The sequence below is a fragment of the Mobula birostris genome, chromosome 18, assembly GCF_030028105.1.
Source record: "Mobula birostris isolate sMobBir1 chromosome 18, sMobBir1.hap1, whole genome shotgun sequence".
NCBI lineage: Eukaryota > Metazoa > Chordata > Chondrichthyes > Myliobatiformes > Myliobatidae > Mobula > Mobula birostris.
Window position 1 is genome coordinate 26,312,918 of NC_092387.1, and position 13,839 is coordinate 26,326,756.

A 13,839-nucleotide genomic window follows, 5' to 3' on the forward strand; every position below is an offset into this window, starting at 1 on the left:
TAAAAACATAATTAGTGACAATACAATCAGTCATTGTTCTAAAATGATGTGAGTTAAGTAATTTGAAATAATCATTTTAAATAATACACCAGAAATAATGCTAATAAGAATTAAATCATCTTATAGTTTTAATTTAACTCTTAAAACTTAAAATTAGAATATAAATACTTTTATTTGCTTCTCATTTCTTGGATTGTAACATACGTATAATTTACTTGCCCTGCTTATGTATAATGAACATGATGCATGAAGTACATTGCTCTAATTTCCTAATTTCCATCTTTTACATACAATGTATGTGCTTTCAGATCAGAAATATCAAACTTCCTTCCTTGCACACCTTGCTTAGCAAATTTCGCTAATAATGAGACATCTGATGATATTCATGTCTACCACAAAGTACAGCACTTCTCAACTAATTTTGGACTATCGATTCATCCATTTATGTAACAGGTTAAGATGACCATTTTACAGTCCCAGTTTGTAGACTCTTAAAACACTTCATGCACCCCAGAAGTTGTAAATGAATAACGTTCATTTTACTCAAACAGCTGATCTGTAATGCTGGGTAAAAATTTATGCCAATCAAAAGAGGGAATCTTGTGAGAAAGAGTCAAGATGGAAGTAAAAGATAATATTAGATTGAAAACCAGAGCATACAAACTGGCAAGGGCTGGTGTTAGACCAAAGGATTGGGAAGGATTTTAGGTTCCAACATCAGAAGACTAAAAAAGCTCATCAGAAGGGAAAAACGAATGTTGAAATAAAACCTGCATGTAGAATAAAACAAAGTTTCTGTAGATGTTTACATAGTAAAAGGGCAGCTGCAGTAAATGTTTGGTCCACAAGAGAACAATGTTGGTGAATCAAAAACAGCAAACAAAGTAACGGTAGATACAGTATATTGAATAAATTTTTTGCTCAGTTTTCATCATGGGTGATATTGCTAATATCCCTAGGATAGTAGATGAGTTAATTTTAAATAACACGGTAGAATTTACAAAACTCACAATTACAAGGGAATATGACTGCAGTTTTTTTGTGGGGGGACAGATGTGGATGGGAAGAGGCGGTGTCTGGAGGGCAAGTTACCCAGATTAACTGCATGCTAGGGGTTTTAAACAAAGTAGTTGCAGAGTCTGTGGATTCATTGACTGAAAATTTTCATAACTTGCTGAACTCCAGCAAGTTCAAAAGGGTATCAAAGGATTGCAAAACAGCCTATGTAATTCCGTTGTTTAAACAAGGATAGAGGAAGAAGGCAGAGAACTACAGGCTGTTAGTAAGCAGCAATCATTGGCAAAATGCCTGAGTCAATAGTAAAAGAGAAAATATCTAATCTTTTAGGAAAGGTGAATATAATTTTACCAGGTCAACATAGCTAATATGAGGGAGCATAATTTTAAGGTGATTGGAGGAAAGTATGGAGGAAATTACTTACATAGAGTGGTGGGTGAGTGGAATGCCCTGCCGGGGTAGGGTAGAGGTAGATCTAATAGGGGCATCCAAGAAACTCTGAGACAGGCACAGGGATGATAGAGAAATGGAGGCTATGGAGGAGGTAAGGGTTAGATTGATCTTAGAATGGGTTAAAAGATCAGTACAACATTGTGGGCTGAAGATCCTGTACTGTTATATGTTCTACATCAAGTTTGACAAACTTGCTCAGATTTTGAGTATGTAATAGGGGAGATGATAGAAGGAAACCCATAGGTGTAGTGTATTTCGCCTTCCAAAAGACATTTGAGAAGATGCCTCAAATTAAAAATCCATAGCATCAGGGAATGTGCGTTAGAATAAACTGAAAACTAACCGTCTCTGAAAAAGCAGGGAGTTTAAATAATTGGGTCCTTTTCAGACTGAATGGAGGTAATTACTGAAGCAATATAGTGGTTAGTTCTTGGCCTAATAATGTTCACTATTTGTATTAATGATTTGGATAAAGGAACAGGATGTAAGGTTTCCAAAATTCAGTGGAAGGACTGTTGTGATAAGTATATTGTAATTCTGCAACAGGATGAGCAGGCAAAAGACTGGCAAATGGAGTTCATGCAGGGAAGTGTGAGGTCATGTCCGTTGGTAAGAGAAATCAAAGGACACATCATTATCAAAATGGGAAGAGACTGCAAGTGAGTGAAATACAAAGGCATCTGGATGTATGGATGCATGAATCACAAAAATCTAGCAGGCAGGCCCGAGAAATATTTAAGAAGGCATTAGAATTTGGCAATTGCAAAGGCATTGGAGATTAAAAATTGTGGAGGTTTTGAGGTAATTGTACATGAAATTGATGAGGCCTCACCTGGAATAATGCATACAGTTTTTGTCCCCTTATCAAACAAAAGATATTGGACCATTGGGGGCACAACAACATTCACGAGGCTAATGAGAAGAATGAGGGGGAATCTCATTAAAACCTATCAAATGTTGAAAGGCCTAGGTAGAGTGGCTGTGGAGAGGATGTTTCCTATGATGGGGAGTCTACAACTAGAGTGCACAACTGCAGAATAGAGGGACATTTCTTTAGAACACAGATGAGGAGGAATTTTATCTGCCAGAGGATGGTAAAAGTGGAATTCATTCCCACAGGTGTCTGTGGAGGCCAGGTCATTGGGTGTATTTAAGGTGAAGTTTGAAATGTTCTTGGTTAGTCAGGATGTGAAAGGATACAGGGAGAAGGCATGAGAATGGAGTTGTGAAGGCAATAGATCATTTATGATCAAACAGTGCAGCAGACTTGATGGGCTGAGTGGCCTAATTCTCCCCCTATTGTCTTTTGTTCTCATGATCTTAATTCTTGGTAGGAGAGTATTGTCCTTCCAAATGAGACTAAATAATTTGGACCTGTATTCTTTGGGAATCAGAAGAAAGAGGGATGACCTTATCAAAAGGGGGTCTGACAGGAGTATATGTTGGGATGTTTTCACTAATACAAGAGTCTCAAACAAGAGGATATAACTACAAGATAAGGGGCCAATCATTTAAAACTGAGGAACATGGACATTTCTTCTTGCAGAAAGAGGTGAAAACCTGGAATCCTCTGCCTGGGCAGGTGGTGGCAACTGGATCATTAGAAGTATTTAAAGTGGAGCTGGATAAATATTTGATGGAATGAAGAAGAGAAATTGCTATCATAGATCAAAATAGTAGGGCAGACTTGTAGGACATGTTCCTACTTCCTTAAGTTCTTGAGTCAAACGATGTGGATTTAAATAAATAAATCCAAGTAGGATTGAGGATTAACATTCAAGATTTAATAGTACAGAGTGAACAGTAAATCTAATTTTAAATCCTGTCTAACAATTCACAATTCATCGGACAACCTCTCACAGATGGATTATTTTAACAAATCAATTGACATAACATTTATCTGTACATACGCTTAACAATTGAAAAATATTTTTTCATAAAAGTCAGATTTATAGATCCCAGTGCGAGATTAGGAACAGTCAGTATAAACTACCACAGGATGAGTGAAAGAAACAACATTTCCAATCTACACAAAGTATTCCTTCATTTTAAGGAAGATTTATAAAGCTGAATTTTTCAGAAGTTCTTATAGAAGATCTGCGAAGCTAGAAGTTCTCGTAGTGATGATAAAATTGCATTTTATGACGCTTGTTCATGTCCTTGCAGGCTCTTTCTACATTTTTGGTCATTCCAGGAGGTCCACAGCTAAACACTCCAACCTTGGTAACCTGCTCATCAATAATGAACAACAAAAATGTTACACCAGAAAGACAGGAAAAATTTCACAATTCCCTCAATAATTCTGGATCACTTCTGGTTTCCTTGCCCTCCCTTTCCAGTCCTGATGAAGGGTCCTGGCCTGAAACGTTGACTCTTTTTTGCTCTCCATCGATGCTACCTGACCTGTTGAATTCCTCCAGCATTTGGTGTGTGTTCATCTAATTGACATTGTCTTTCACTTCTACAGTCTCTTACGAACATAGAACAGTACAGCACTGGAACAGGCCCTTTGACCCATAATGTTGTTCTGAACTAATTAAGCTAATGATACCCAATTCCTCTTGTCTGCACATGGTCCATATCTACCCTCCCCTGCACCCCCCCCCCCCGCTATTCATGTACCTATCGAAGAGAAACCCTTTTTTCATCTCTGTCTTCCCACCGCTCCTGGCAACACGTTCCAGACATTCACCTCTCTCTGTCTACAAAACTTGCCCTGCATATCTCTTTTGAACTCTCCCCCTCTCAATTTAAATGCATTGCTGCTTATTTTAATGCACAGTTTTACATCTGTTTTAACTATAGTAATGCTTTATTTTCCTGTATTCTTCTTTCTTGATCTCCTGAGCTGGAAATGCCTTCCCCCATTCCTGTTGGAACCTGGCTACCAGAATTCAGTGCAACAAAACTACCTCGGCCTTTCAACAAAAAGAGTCGCAAGAGTTCTGCAAACACTAGAATTTCAGGGAACCCTTACCTCCTGTGTGCTCATCTCACTGTCTCTCCTTTATTTCCACCTCTGGTCCACCCATTTTTGTTTTGTTTCACATACCTTACCCACACTTTCCCCCTTCAACACTCCCATCATATATTTTCTTCCCCTTCTCTTCCTGATTCCATCCACATACTCCCCACATAATTGACCCACTGGATTCCCTCCTCTATCTGGTTCCATTTGCTCTTCACTTCTCCCCTAATAGTTCACATTTCACCTCCCTCACTTATCAGATTCCAGCACTGCTAGCCGTTGTGTTCCTGTTTATCACCCTTCAGTTGTCTCCACTTACACCTCCCCTCCCCTCCCCTGGCTCCATCTTCCTTTTCACTCTTGGCTGTTTCCACCTGTCACCTTTGTACCTCTGTTTCCCAACTCCACCCCTCCAACTGCTCTATGATTCCACCTGCCCATCATCTGGGCTTATTACATTTACAATGATAATCAATCAAGTTCATTAAGACATAGAAAAAGTTATAAAGTATGATTAAGATTCAGCTGGAGGTTGGGTTCAGGTGAACTGGGTTTTAATTTTATACTTCAGCACTAATCACTCCAGGTTGACGTTACGACTTAATGCAATACTTCCTCCATATATTCATTCTCAGGGCCATCGATATGTTGTTTAGAATGGCAGGTGTTTTTCTCTTCACACCTCTAATTGATTTTTGTCAAGCCACTCCTCCAGCTTGTGGCCGCATCGATGGACTGCGGCAAAACCGTCTCAGATCTTGGTGAGAGGGCATGTTCGGACCAGGTGGAGGGTGTCCTGGGTTGGGGCACCACAGGAGCAAGCTGGGGTTAGGGCTATCAATATAAGACAATTGCTAAAAAAAAAAATCCAGAAGAAAATTCAGCTGTGACCTCTTTTCCTTCACTACATTAGTAGTGTGTAACTTGCTATCAGTTATAGAATTATACAGCATGGAAATAGGTTCTTTAGCCTAACTTTCCCATACTGACCAAGGTGCCTTCTTGAACTTGTTCCTTTTGCTTGTATCACTCCAAACCTTTTCTATCCATAAGCCAATATTAATGCCTTTAAATGTTGTAACTGTACCCACCTATACCACTTCCTTTGGCAATATGGTACATGCATCTACTACTCTCTGTGAAAATCCTCTAACCTTCAGGAGTCCTTTAAGTTTTTCCCTACTTACATTAAACCTATGCCTTCCCTACTGTGGTAAACCATATATATGTTGTAACTGGGTTACCTGTCTGGACACGCCCCTCTGCTGACTGCTCCTGTGGCTCCTCCCACAGACCCCTGAATAAAGGTGATTGTGCCGTTACTCCTTCTCTCAGTCCAGGGGCAGATACTCAGCATGGTGGAGGTCACATTTTACTGCTAATAAAAGCCTTTCAGTATTTACTCTACGTCCAGTCTTTTGGAGTTATTGATAGTGCATCAATTTTATTAGCAGTAATTTTAAAGCATGGAACACGTTCTGAGACCCGACAAGTTAGACCTTGACCCGCAAACACCTGAAGCTGGAAACGCTTTTGAACTCTGGCTGGCCTGCTTCAAATCATACCTAGAGGAGATTGAAGTGACCAAGTCCACCGCAAAGTGCAGAGTTCTCCTCTCCAGGGTTAGTCCATGGGTCTACTCGATGATCAGAGACCAGCCGAGCTACGACGGCGTGATGAGCACCTTCAAAAGACAATACCTGCGGCTGGTAAACACCATCTATGCGCGACATCACTTAGCGACGCGGCAGCAGCGGCCCAGGGAGTCGAGTGCTGAGTTTGTCTGGGCCCTACAGACACTCGTGTGGACCTGCGACTGCCAAGAACTGACAGCTGAACAGCATGTGGAGCTCCTACTGAGAGACGCCTTCGTCACGGGGACCAGGTCAGTGTACGTACGCCAGCGGCTGCTGGAACAAGCTGATCTTACCTTACGTTTGGCAATTGAGCTGGCCGACACGTTGGAGGCCACTCTGCACAACTCTGAGGCACGCGATCCCCCGATGGCCTTGTGGACACCACAGACCCCACAACCCGCCGGCGAATTGACAATGGCTGCTGCCAGTCGCGAGTCCACGAAGTGCTACTTCTGCGGACTCAAAAAGCACCCCTGGAAACGCTGCCTGGCCCGAGAAGCTACCTGCTCCAGCTGCAGAAAGAAGGGCCACTTCGCCAGGGCCTGTATGTCCAAACTGCAAGCGGGATCGAGCAGCGCCGCGTGCGAGACTTGGGGGTCGCCATCTTGCCTGCAGCCACCTTCTCTACACGCCGCCACCATGTGTGAGACATAGGGGCGGCCATATTGGTCAGCGCCACCTCCCACCGCCTACGACCCATGGGTGATCACGGGGCACGCCACCGCGCCGGACCAAGACAGCAACTCAACTCTGGCCTCCGTGACCCTCGACCAAAGTGCTCCCCACCAGCTCGCAAGGTCAATGATGGACATCCTGGTGGAGGGGCGCAGGACAAGCTGCCTGTTTGACGTGGGCAGCACAGAGAGTTTTATCCACCTGAACACAGTGCAGCATTGCGGACTCGCGTTACGGCCGGTAACTCAGAGGGTCACTTACAACAGACATCCAGGGGGGTTGTGTAGCGACGCTAGTGGTGCAGGGCACAGAATATCGTGACTTTACATTACTGGTCATGCCTCAACTGTGTGCCCCTGTGCTATTGAGGCTCGACTTCCAGAGCCACCTGAAAAGCGTGACGATGGAGTATGATGGGCCCCTCCCACCAATTACTGTTGTAAATCCCCAGTTTTGTAGGGATACGGCACGTACCCTGCTACTGACCACCCCCACACACCGACCCACACATCCCACCCAACACCATGCCAACAACCGCACTACCGACACCACTTGCGGCCTCTCCACCCTCAAGATCCCTCCCCCACTGCTGTTCGCCAACCTGACCCCCGAATGTAAACCTGTGGCAACTAAAAGCGGGAGGTACAGCGCGGGGGACAGAGCCTTCATTAAGTCGGAGGTGCAGCGGCTGCTTAGGGAGGAGGTCATTGAGGCAAGCACAAGTCCTTGGAGGGCGCAGGTGGTGGTTGTTTGGAACGGGGAGAAGAATAGGATGGTCATGGACTATAGCCAGATCATCAATAGGTTCACGCAGCTCGACGCGTACCCTCTACCCTGCATTGCGTATATGGTCAATCAGATAGCACAGTGCAAGGTGTACTCGACCATAGATCTAAAATCCGCTTACCATCAGCTCCCCATCCGCCGGGAGGACCGCCCTTACACTGCCTTCGAGGCGGACGGCAGGCTTTATCACTTCCTGCTCGTCCCTTTCAGTGTCACGAATGGTGTATCTGTCTTCCAGAGGGAAATGGACTGGATGGTAGACCAGTGCCAACTGAAGGCCACGTTCCCATATCTGGATAACATCACCATCTGCGGTCACGACCGGCAGGATCACGACAACAACCTCCAAAAATTTTTCCAAGCAGCCAAATCTTTCAACCTCACCTATAACAAGGACAAGTGTGTGTTCGGAACCACCCGACTTGCTATACTTGGGTGTATCGTGGAGAATGGAGTCATTGGCCCTGACCCCGACCGTTTGCGCCCCCTGTTGGAACTCCCAACACCCTCAGAGCCCTCAAAAAGTGCCTGGGCTTCTTTTCATATTACGCCCAATGGGCTCTAACTACACAGACAAGGCCCCCCCCCCTTGGTCAAGTCCACCACATTCCCCTCTCAGCCGAGGCCCGCGTGGCCTTCAGCTGCATTAAAGGGGACATTGCCAAAGCAGCAATGCATGCGGTGGACGAGGCTATTCCCTTCCAAGTAGACAGTGACGCCTCCGACTTTGCGCTGGCTGCTACCCTCAACCAGGCGGGAAGACCGGTGGCGTTCTTCTCCCGTACCCTTCAAGACCCTGAAATTCGGCACTCCGCGGTGGAGAAAGAGACCCAGGCCATAGTGGAAGCTATTAGGCACTGGAGGCACTATCTCGTCGGCAAAAAATTCACCCTGCTGACTGACCAGTGCTCAGTCACATTCATGTTTAGTAACCAACAGCGGAGCAAAATCAAAAATGATAAAATTCTGAGGTAGAGAATCGAACTCTCCACCTTCAACTATGACATCATGTACAGGCCTGGGAAGCTCAATGAGCCCTCTGATGCCCTATCCCGGGGAACATGCGCCAGCGCGCAGATCGACCAGCTATACGCCCTACATGTAGATCTTTACCACCCGGGAGTCACCCGGCTTTTCCATTTCGTGAAAGCCCGGAACCTGCCTTACTCCCTTGAGGAGATCAGGACGATGACCAAGGACTGCCAAGTCTGCGCAGAGTGCAAACCGCACTTCTACCGACCCGAAAAGGCACAACTAATCATAACCAACCGCCCCTTTGAGCTACTGAGTGTTGACTTTAAGGGCCCCCTTCCCTCCACCGACTGCAATATGTACTTTCTTAACGTTATCGACGAGTACTCGTGGTTCCCCTTCACCATCTCCTGCCCCAATACCACTACCCCGTCAGTTATAAAAGCCCTGCGCAAGCTCTTCACTCTGTTCGGATACCCATGCTATATCCACAGTGACAGAGGGTCCTCCTTTATGAGTGACGAGCTGCACCAATACCTGCTGGCTAGGGGTATTGCAACTAGTAGGACCATGAGCTATAATCCCTGGGGGAATGGACATGTGGAGGAGGAGAATGCCACGGTGTGGAAAGCCACACTCTTAGACTTCAGGTCAAAGGGACTGCCAGTCTCCCGCTGGCAGGAGGTCCTTCCTGAGGCAATCCACTCCATCCGCTCCCTGTTATGCACGTCCACCAATGCCACCCCTCATAAGCGACTCTTTTCTTTTCCCAGAAGGTCGACCACTGGGACCACCCTACCAACTTGGCTGACGTCCCCAGGGTCCGTACTGCTCCGGAAACATGTGAGGAGCAATAAATACTCCCCGATGGTCGAGAGGGTTCACTTACTTCATGCGAACCCCCAGTATGCCTATGTGGTTTTACCTGAAGGGCGGGAAGACACGGTCTCCATCCGCGACCTGGCACCCGCAGGAGCACCGGACCCCTACCCTGAACACTCCATGGTGACTATTAACCCCGTATCCACCGATGTATATACCCACGAGACACCGCTCACTCCAAGCCCTCCACAGACACCACACGACACTCCCATGATGCACACGCACGAGGGATTAACAACGCCTAACGTGCTGGCACCTCAAGTCAGGCTGGAGCCAGCACAACCATCGTCGCCGGTGCAATTACCACCGGTGCTACGTAGATCACAGCGACGGACTCGACCACCTGATAGAATTGACCTATAAATATACTTGTTTTAAATATTGTCAGTCACTTCACCCCATGGGACTCTTCTTTAAAAAAGGAGGGGTGAATGTAGTAAACCATATATATATGTTGTAACTGGGTTAACTGTCTGGACACGCCCCTCTGCTGACTGCTCCTGTGCCTCCTCCCACAAACCCCTGAATAAAGGTGATTGTGCCACTGCTCCTCCTCTCAGTCAGGGGCAGATACTCAGCATGGTGGAGCTCACATTTTACTGCGAATAAAAACCTTTGAGTATTTACTCTACTTCCAGTCTTTTGGAGTTATTGATAGTGCATCACCTACCCTGGGAAAATGAGTGTGACCCTCCTCCCTATCTATGCAATACATCATTATATAAACCCCAAACCCAGTAAAGTCACCCCTCAACTTGCTTTGCTTCAAGGAAAACAGACCCCAGCCTATCCATTCAATCCTTAGTTCAAGCCTCCATTCCCAGCAAAACATTTGTGCACCCACTCTGATTTTTCTGTGGCAAGCTGAACTGCATACAATATTCCAGTTGCAGCATCAGCAATATCTTGCACAGCTGTAACATGACATACCAACTCTTCTATCCAATGCCCCCTCCAGTGAAGGCAAGTGGTGCCTTCTTCACCACTGTCTCCGCGTGATGCCAGGGAACTTTCGGGGAACTATGTACTTGTAGTCATCAGTCTCTGTTTTGCAACACTCCTCGGGACCATATGGTTCACTGTGTGTGTCCTGTTCTGGTTTAATTTCCCAAAATATGTCACTTCACACCCGCCTGAGTTGACCCCATGTCTTGAGATCAGCACATGAAGAAGAAAGGAATAGAAGTATATGCTGATAAAGGGATAGAACAATGTTGATAGAATGAAGAGGGATCAAAGGAGTTCATCTAAAGTGAAAATGTCGGAATATCAGTTGGACTTTTTATTCCGTTGCTTTCCATTCTTTGTCAATTTATGTCATTTTTCAGCTTCTGAGTTAGAAGTCCTTCCTTCCCTCAGTCTACACATGTTTCACAGGGTTTTACTTCAAATTCAACTTTTGAATTTGATTGGTCTAGATCCACCAATTGCAGTGATGGCAAATAATCATCTTTCTTTGTTGTTACACCTTGATATTGGCAGAAAAATTCTGCAACTCCACGGTGAGTACATTAAATGTGGAAGTGCCAAAGTGTATGTAATTTGGCATTCCTTCACATGCTCAGCTGTTCTGCAGCCTTCTCCTTGATAATCAAGGCAAGGAAATGTAGGGAATTGACAAAATTTTCACCTATCTCTGAACAAGCTAAGTACTCCAAAGTTTAAGGATGCACTAACCTGAATGAATGATTTGTAAATTCTAAGTCTTATAGAACAAATTCTGTATATATCGGTTATAAGAACATCAGATTCAGATTTATTTATCACGTGCACATCAAAACATACAGTGAAATATGTCAGTTTAAGATTTCAAAGTAAGAGATTTTTTAAATAGTATGAAAGATTTTAAAATGATACTTCATATTCTAGTTTTATTTCTGATTTCTAAAAGGATTAATATATTAACAAAAAATTCTGCCTTCTTCTTCCTGGTTTGGTATCTGCGAATTATTCATGCTTGATTGCTTGGCATCATCAACAAGGGAGATTCTGATCGGATGCATGGTAACAAACGTGATATGTCAGAGGGGTTGCTGTGTCATTGCGGACAGTTTTCTTTGCAGCCAACAGTGAACATTGTCACTTCAGCATCGACTACAAAATTCTTGGCTATTATTTTTCATTCAATACAATGTCTGCTCTACTCATTTTGATCCTGGTGACCTGTGTTTTCAGTCGTGGCCTACCATTAATAAATTACTGTTTCATATTTGGGGATGAGAAACCTATCATTTCTTGTGGAATTCTATTAGCTTTGTTAGCCTAGCCGTTCTTCAATCTATAATTAAAAACAGTGGATTGTCATTTACTTCTAAATGGCCCACTTTGAGCAGTTTTTCCAAAGGACGAGTTGAGCAGAGACCTGTTAATGCCACTTCAGATACTGATGATAGTATCCCAGCATCTTTACATAATTAGGAGGTTTGGTTTCTCACTGAACAGTCTAAAAACCTTCTGCAGAATATTGTTGAGCATCTCATAACTAGCTGCATCATGGTCTGGTATGGCAATTCGAATACACAGGAACGCAAGTAGCTGTAGAAAGTAGTTTACTCAGCCCAATACACAATAGACACATTCCTCGCCACTGTTGAATGTAGTTATATGAGGCACTGCCTGAAGGAGCCAACATGCCATATCCTTGATGCTACCATTGAGCAGAAATCGCCACCTTCAGGTTCAAGAACTGCTACTTTCCATTAACCATTCATTCTTGAACCAACTAGTATAACTTTAATCACTACAGTATAGCAACACTGTGACTACTTTGATTACTGCACTAGAATGAACATTTCTGTTGTTCTAATTAGCGTTTCTTATAAAATTATGTATAATTGTGTTCCTTCTTGTAACAGTTGTGTATAATTTATGTTTTTCTTGTGAATGCTGCTAGTGTTATGCTCTGTGCCTGTGATATTGCTGCAGGTAAGTTTCTCAGTACACCCTGTGCATGTGATGATAAACTCAACTTTGACAGGTTTTGGGGCATACATAACTGGGATATGTCACACTGAATCAAAATCAAAGATCCAATTAAAATTGCCTTATCAAACCTGAGTGTCCCTAGTACATTGAGGAATGACAATGTTTGCCACGACGATGGCGGGATACTTTAAACCATAGCTGCAGGAGTACAAATCACTACTCACCTCGGAATGCACATCCACAAGCGAAGAGAAGAAAGGGACAAATTGAGGCCGTCCAAAATGTGTGATGGATTGAAGTCCAGTGAACAAGCTACGATTTGACACTTTCTGGAAGTGGCGCTCGCAAATGTACTAGACGAAACAAAAATTTCATTAACTTATGTCCAGAAATAGAGCAAACAATACTTATAGAGGTTTATAAAATTATAAGGATAGTCAAGATCATCAAGTAATATATACTGTATAACCAAGCAGATTCAATGTAGTACCAAATGCTTGCACCCAAAATTAATTCATGTGTGAATTTTTCACTTCTCTTTACTTTCATTATGTTATGGACATTGTCTAATGTCAGCAGAAGGTCAGTGTATTCTAGAATGCTTTTCTAGCAGGTGTTGGGATACAAAATTCACTGCAATAGCTAGATTCCAAAGCCAGGTCCTGCATCTTTGTTACAAAATAGCAGTTAGGTAACTTAGTCAGTCCTATAAAGTATGCAGTTCAGTAACCAAATTTTGATTGAAAGACAGGATAGCATTCGGTAATATTCATCCAGAGTGTTTGGGGTCTATTGGCTGTTACAATACCAATACAACATTAGTTCCAGGCCAAAATTTACATAGATCCACAGAGTTATTTAGCACAGAAACAATCCTTTGGGCCCAACTCATCCATGCTAGCAAGATGTTTAGCGATAGTAATTTTATTAGCTTACATTTGTAAATGTACCCACTCTTCTCTACAAGAAGAGCTGCCACAAAAAAAAAGCAGCCATCTTCATAGATTCCACCGCCCGCCACCAACCCTCAAGGCCATGCCTTCTTGCTGCTGCCATTGGGAAGGAGGTACATGACCCTTAGGTCCCACACGAACAGGTTCAGGAACAGTTATTACTCTTCAACCACCAGGCTTCTGAACCAGTAAAGATAACTTCACTCACTCAACACTGAACTAATTCTACAACCTACGGACTCGCTTTCAAGGACTCTACAACCTATAATCTCAGTATTATTTATAGTTTTCTTTTGCACATTGGTTGTTTGTGTGTAGTTTTTCATTGGTTTTATTGTATCTTTTTGTATCTACTGAGAGCATCTGCAAGAAAACGAATCTCAGGACAGTATATGGTGACACATATACAGTTTGATAACAAACTTAATTTGAATTTTTGAACTTTGAATTTTTATCCCACATCCTTCTAAAAATAGACAATAGACAATAGGTGCAGGAGTAAGCCATTTGGCCCTTCGAGCCAGCACCGCCATTCACTGTGATCATGGCTGATCATCCACAATCAGTATCC

The 13,839-nt window shown here is 43.6% G+C and overlaps 1 protein-coding gene across 1 annotated transcript in view; it reads right to left on the reverse strand.

Moving 5' to 3' along the window:
* Positions 1–1,372: 1,372 nt before the first annotated feature.
* The window catches only part of LOC140212011 (dual oxidase 2-like), a 166,376-nt gene continuing 153,909 nt past the window's right edge, over positions 1,373–13,839 (reverse strand). Inside the window, exons 32-33 of the mRNA XM_072282367.1 lie at positions 12,540–12,668; positions 1,373–3,698 (exon numbers count right to left, since the gene is read on the reverse strand). Coding sequence (XP_072138468.1) covers positions 3,576–3,698; positions 12,540–12,668 — 252 coding nt within the window. The 3' untranslated portion in view covers positions 1,373–3,575. The remainder of the gene's footprint in view (positions 3,699–12,539; positions 12,669–13,839) is intronic.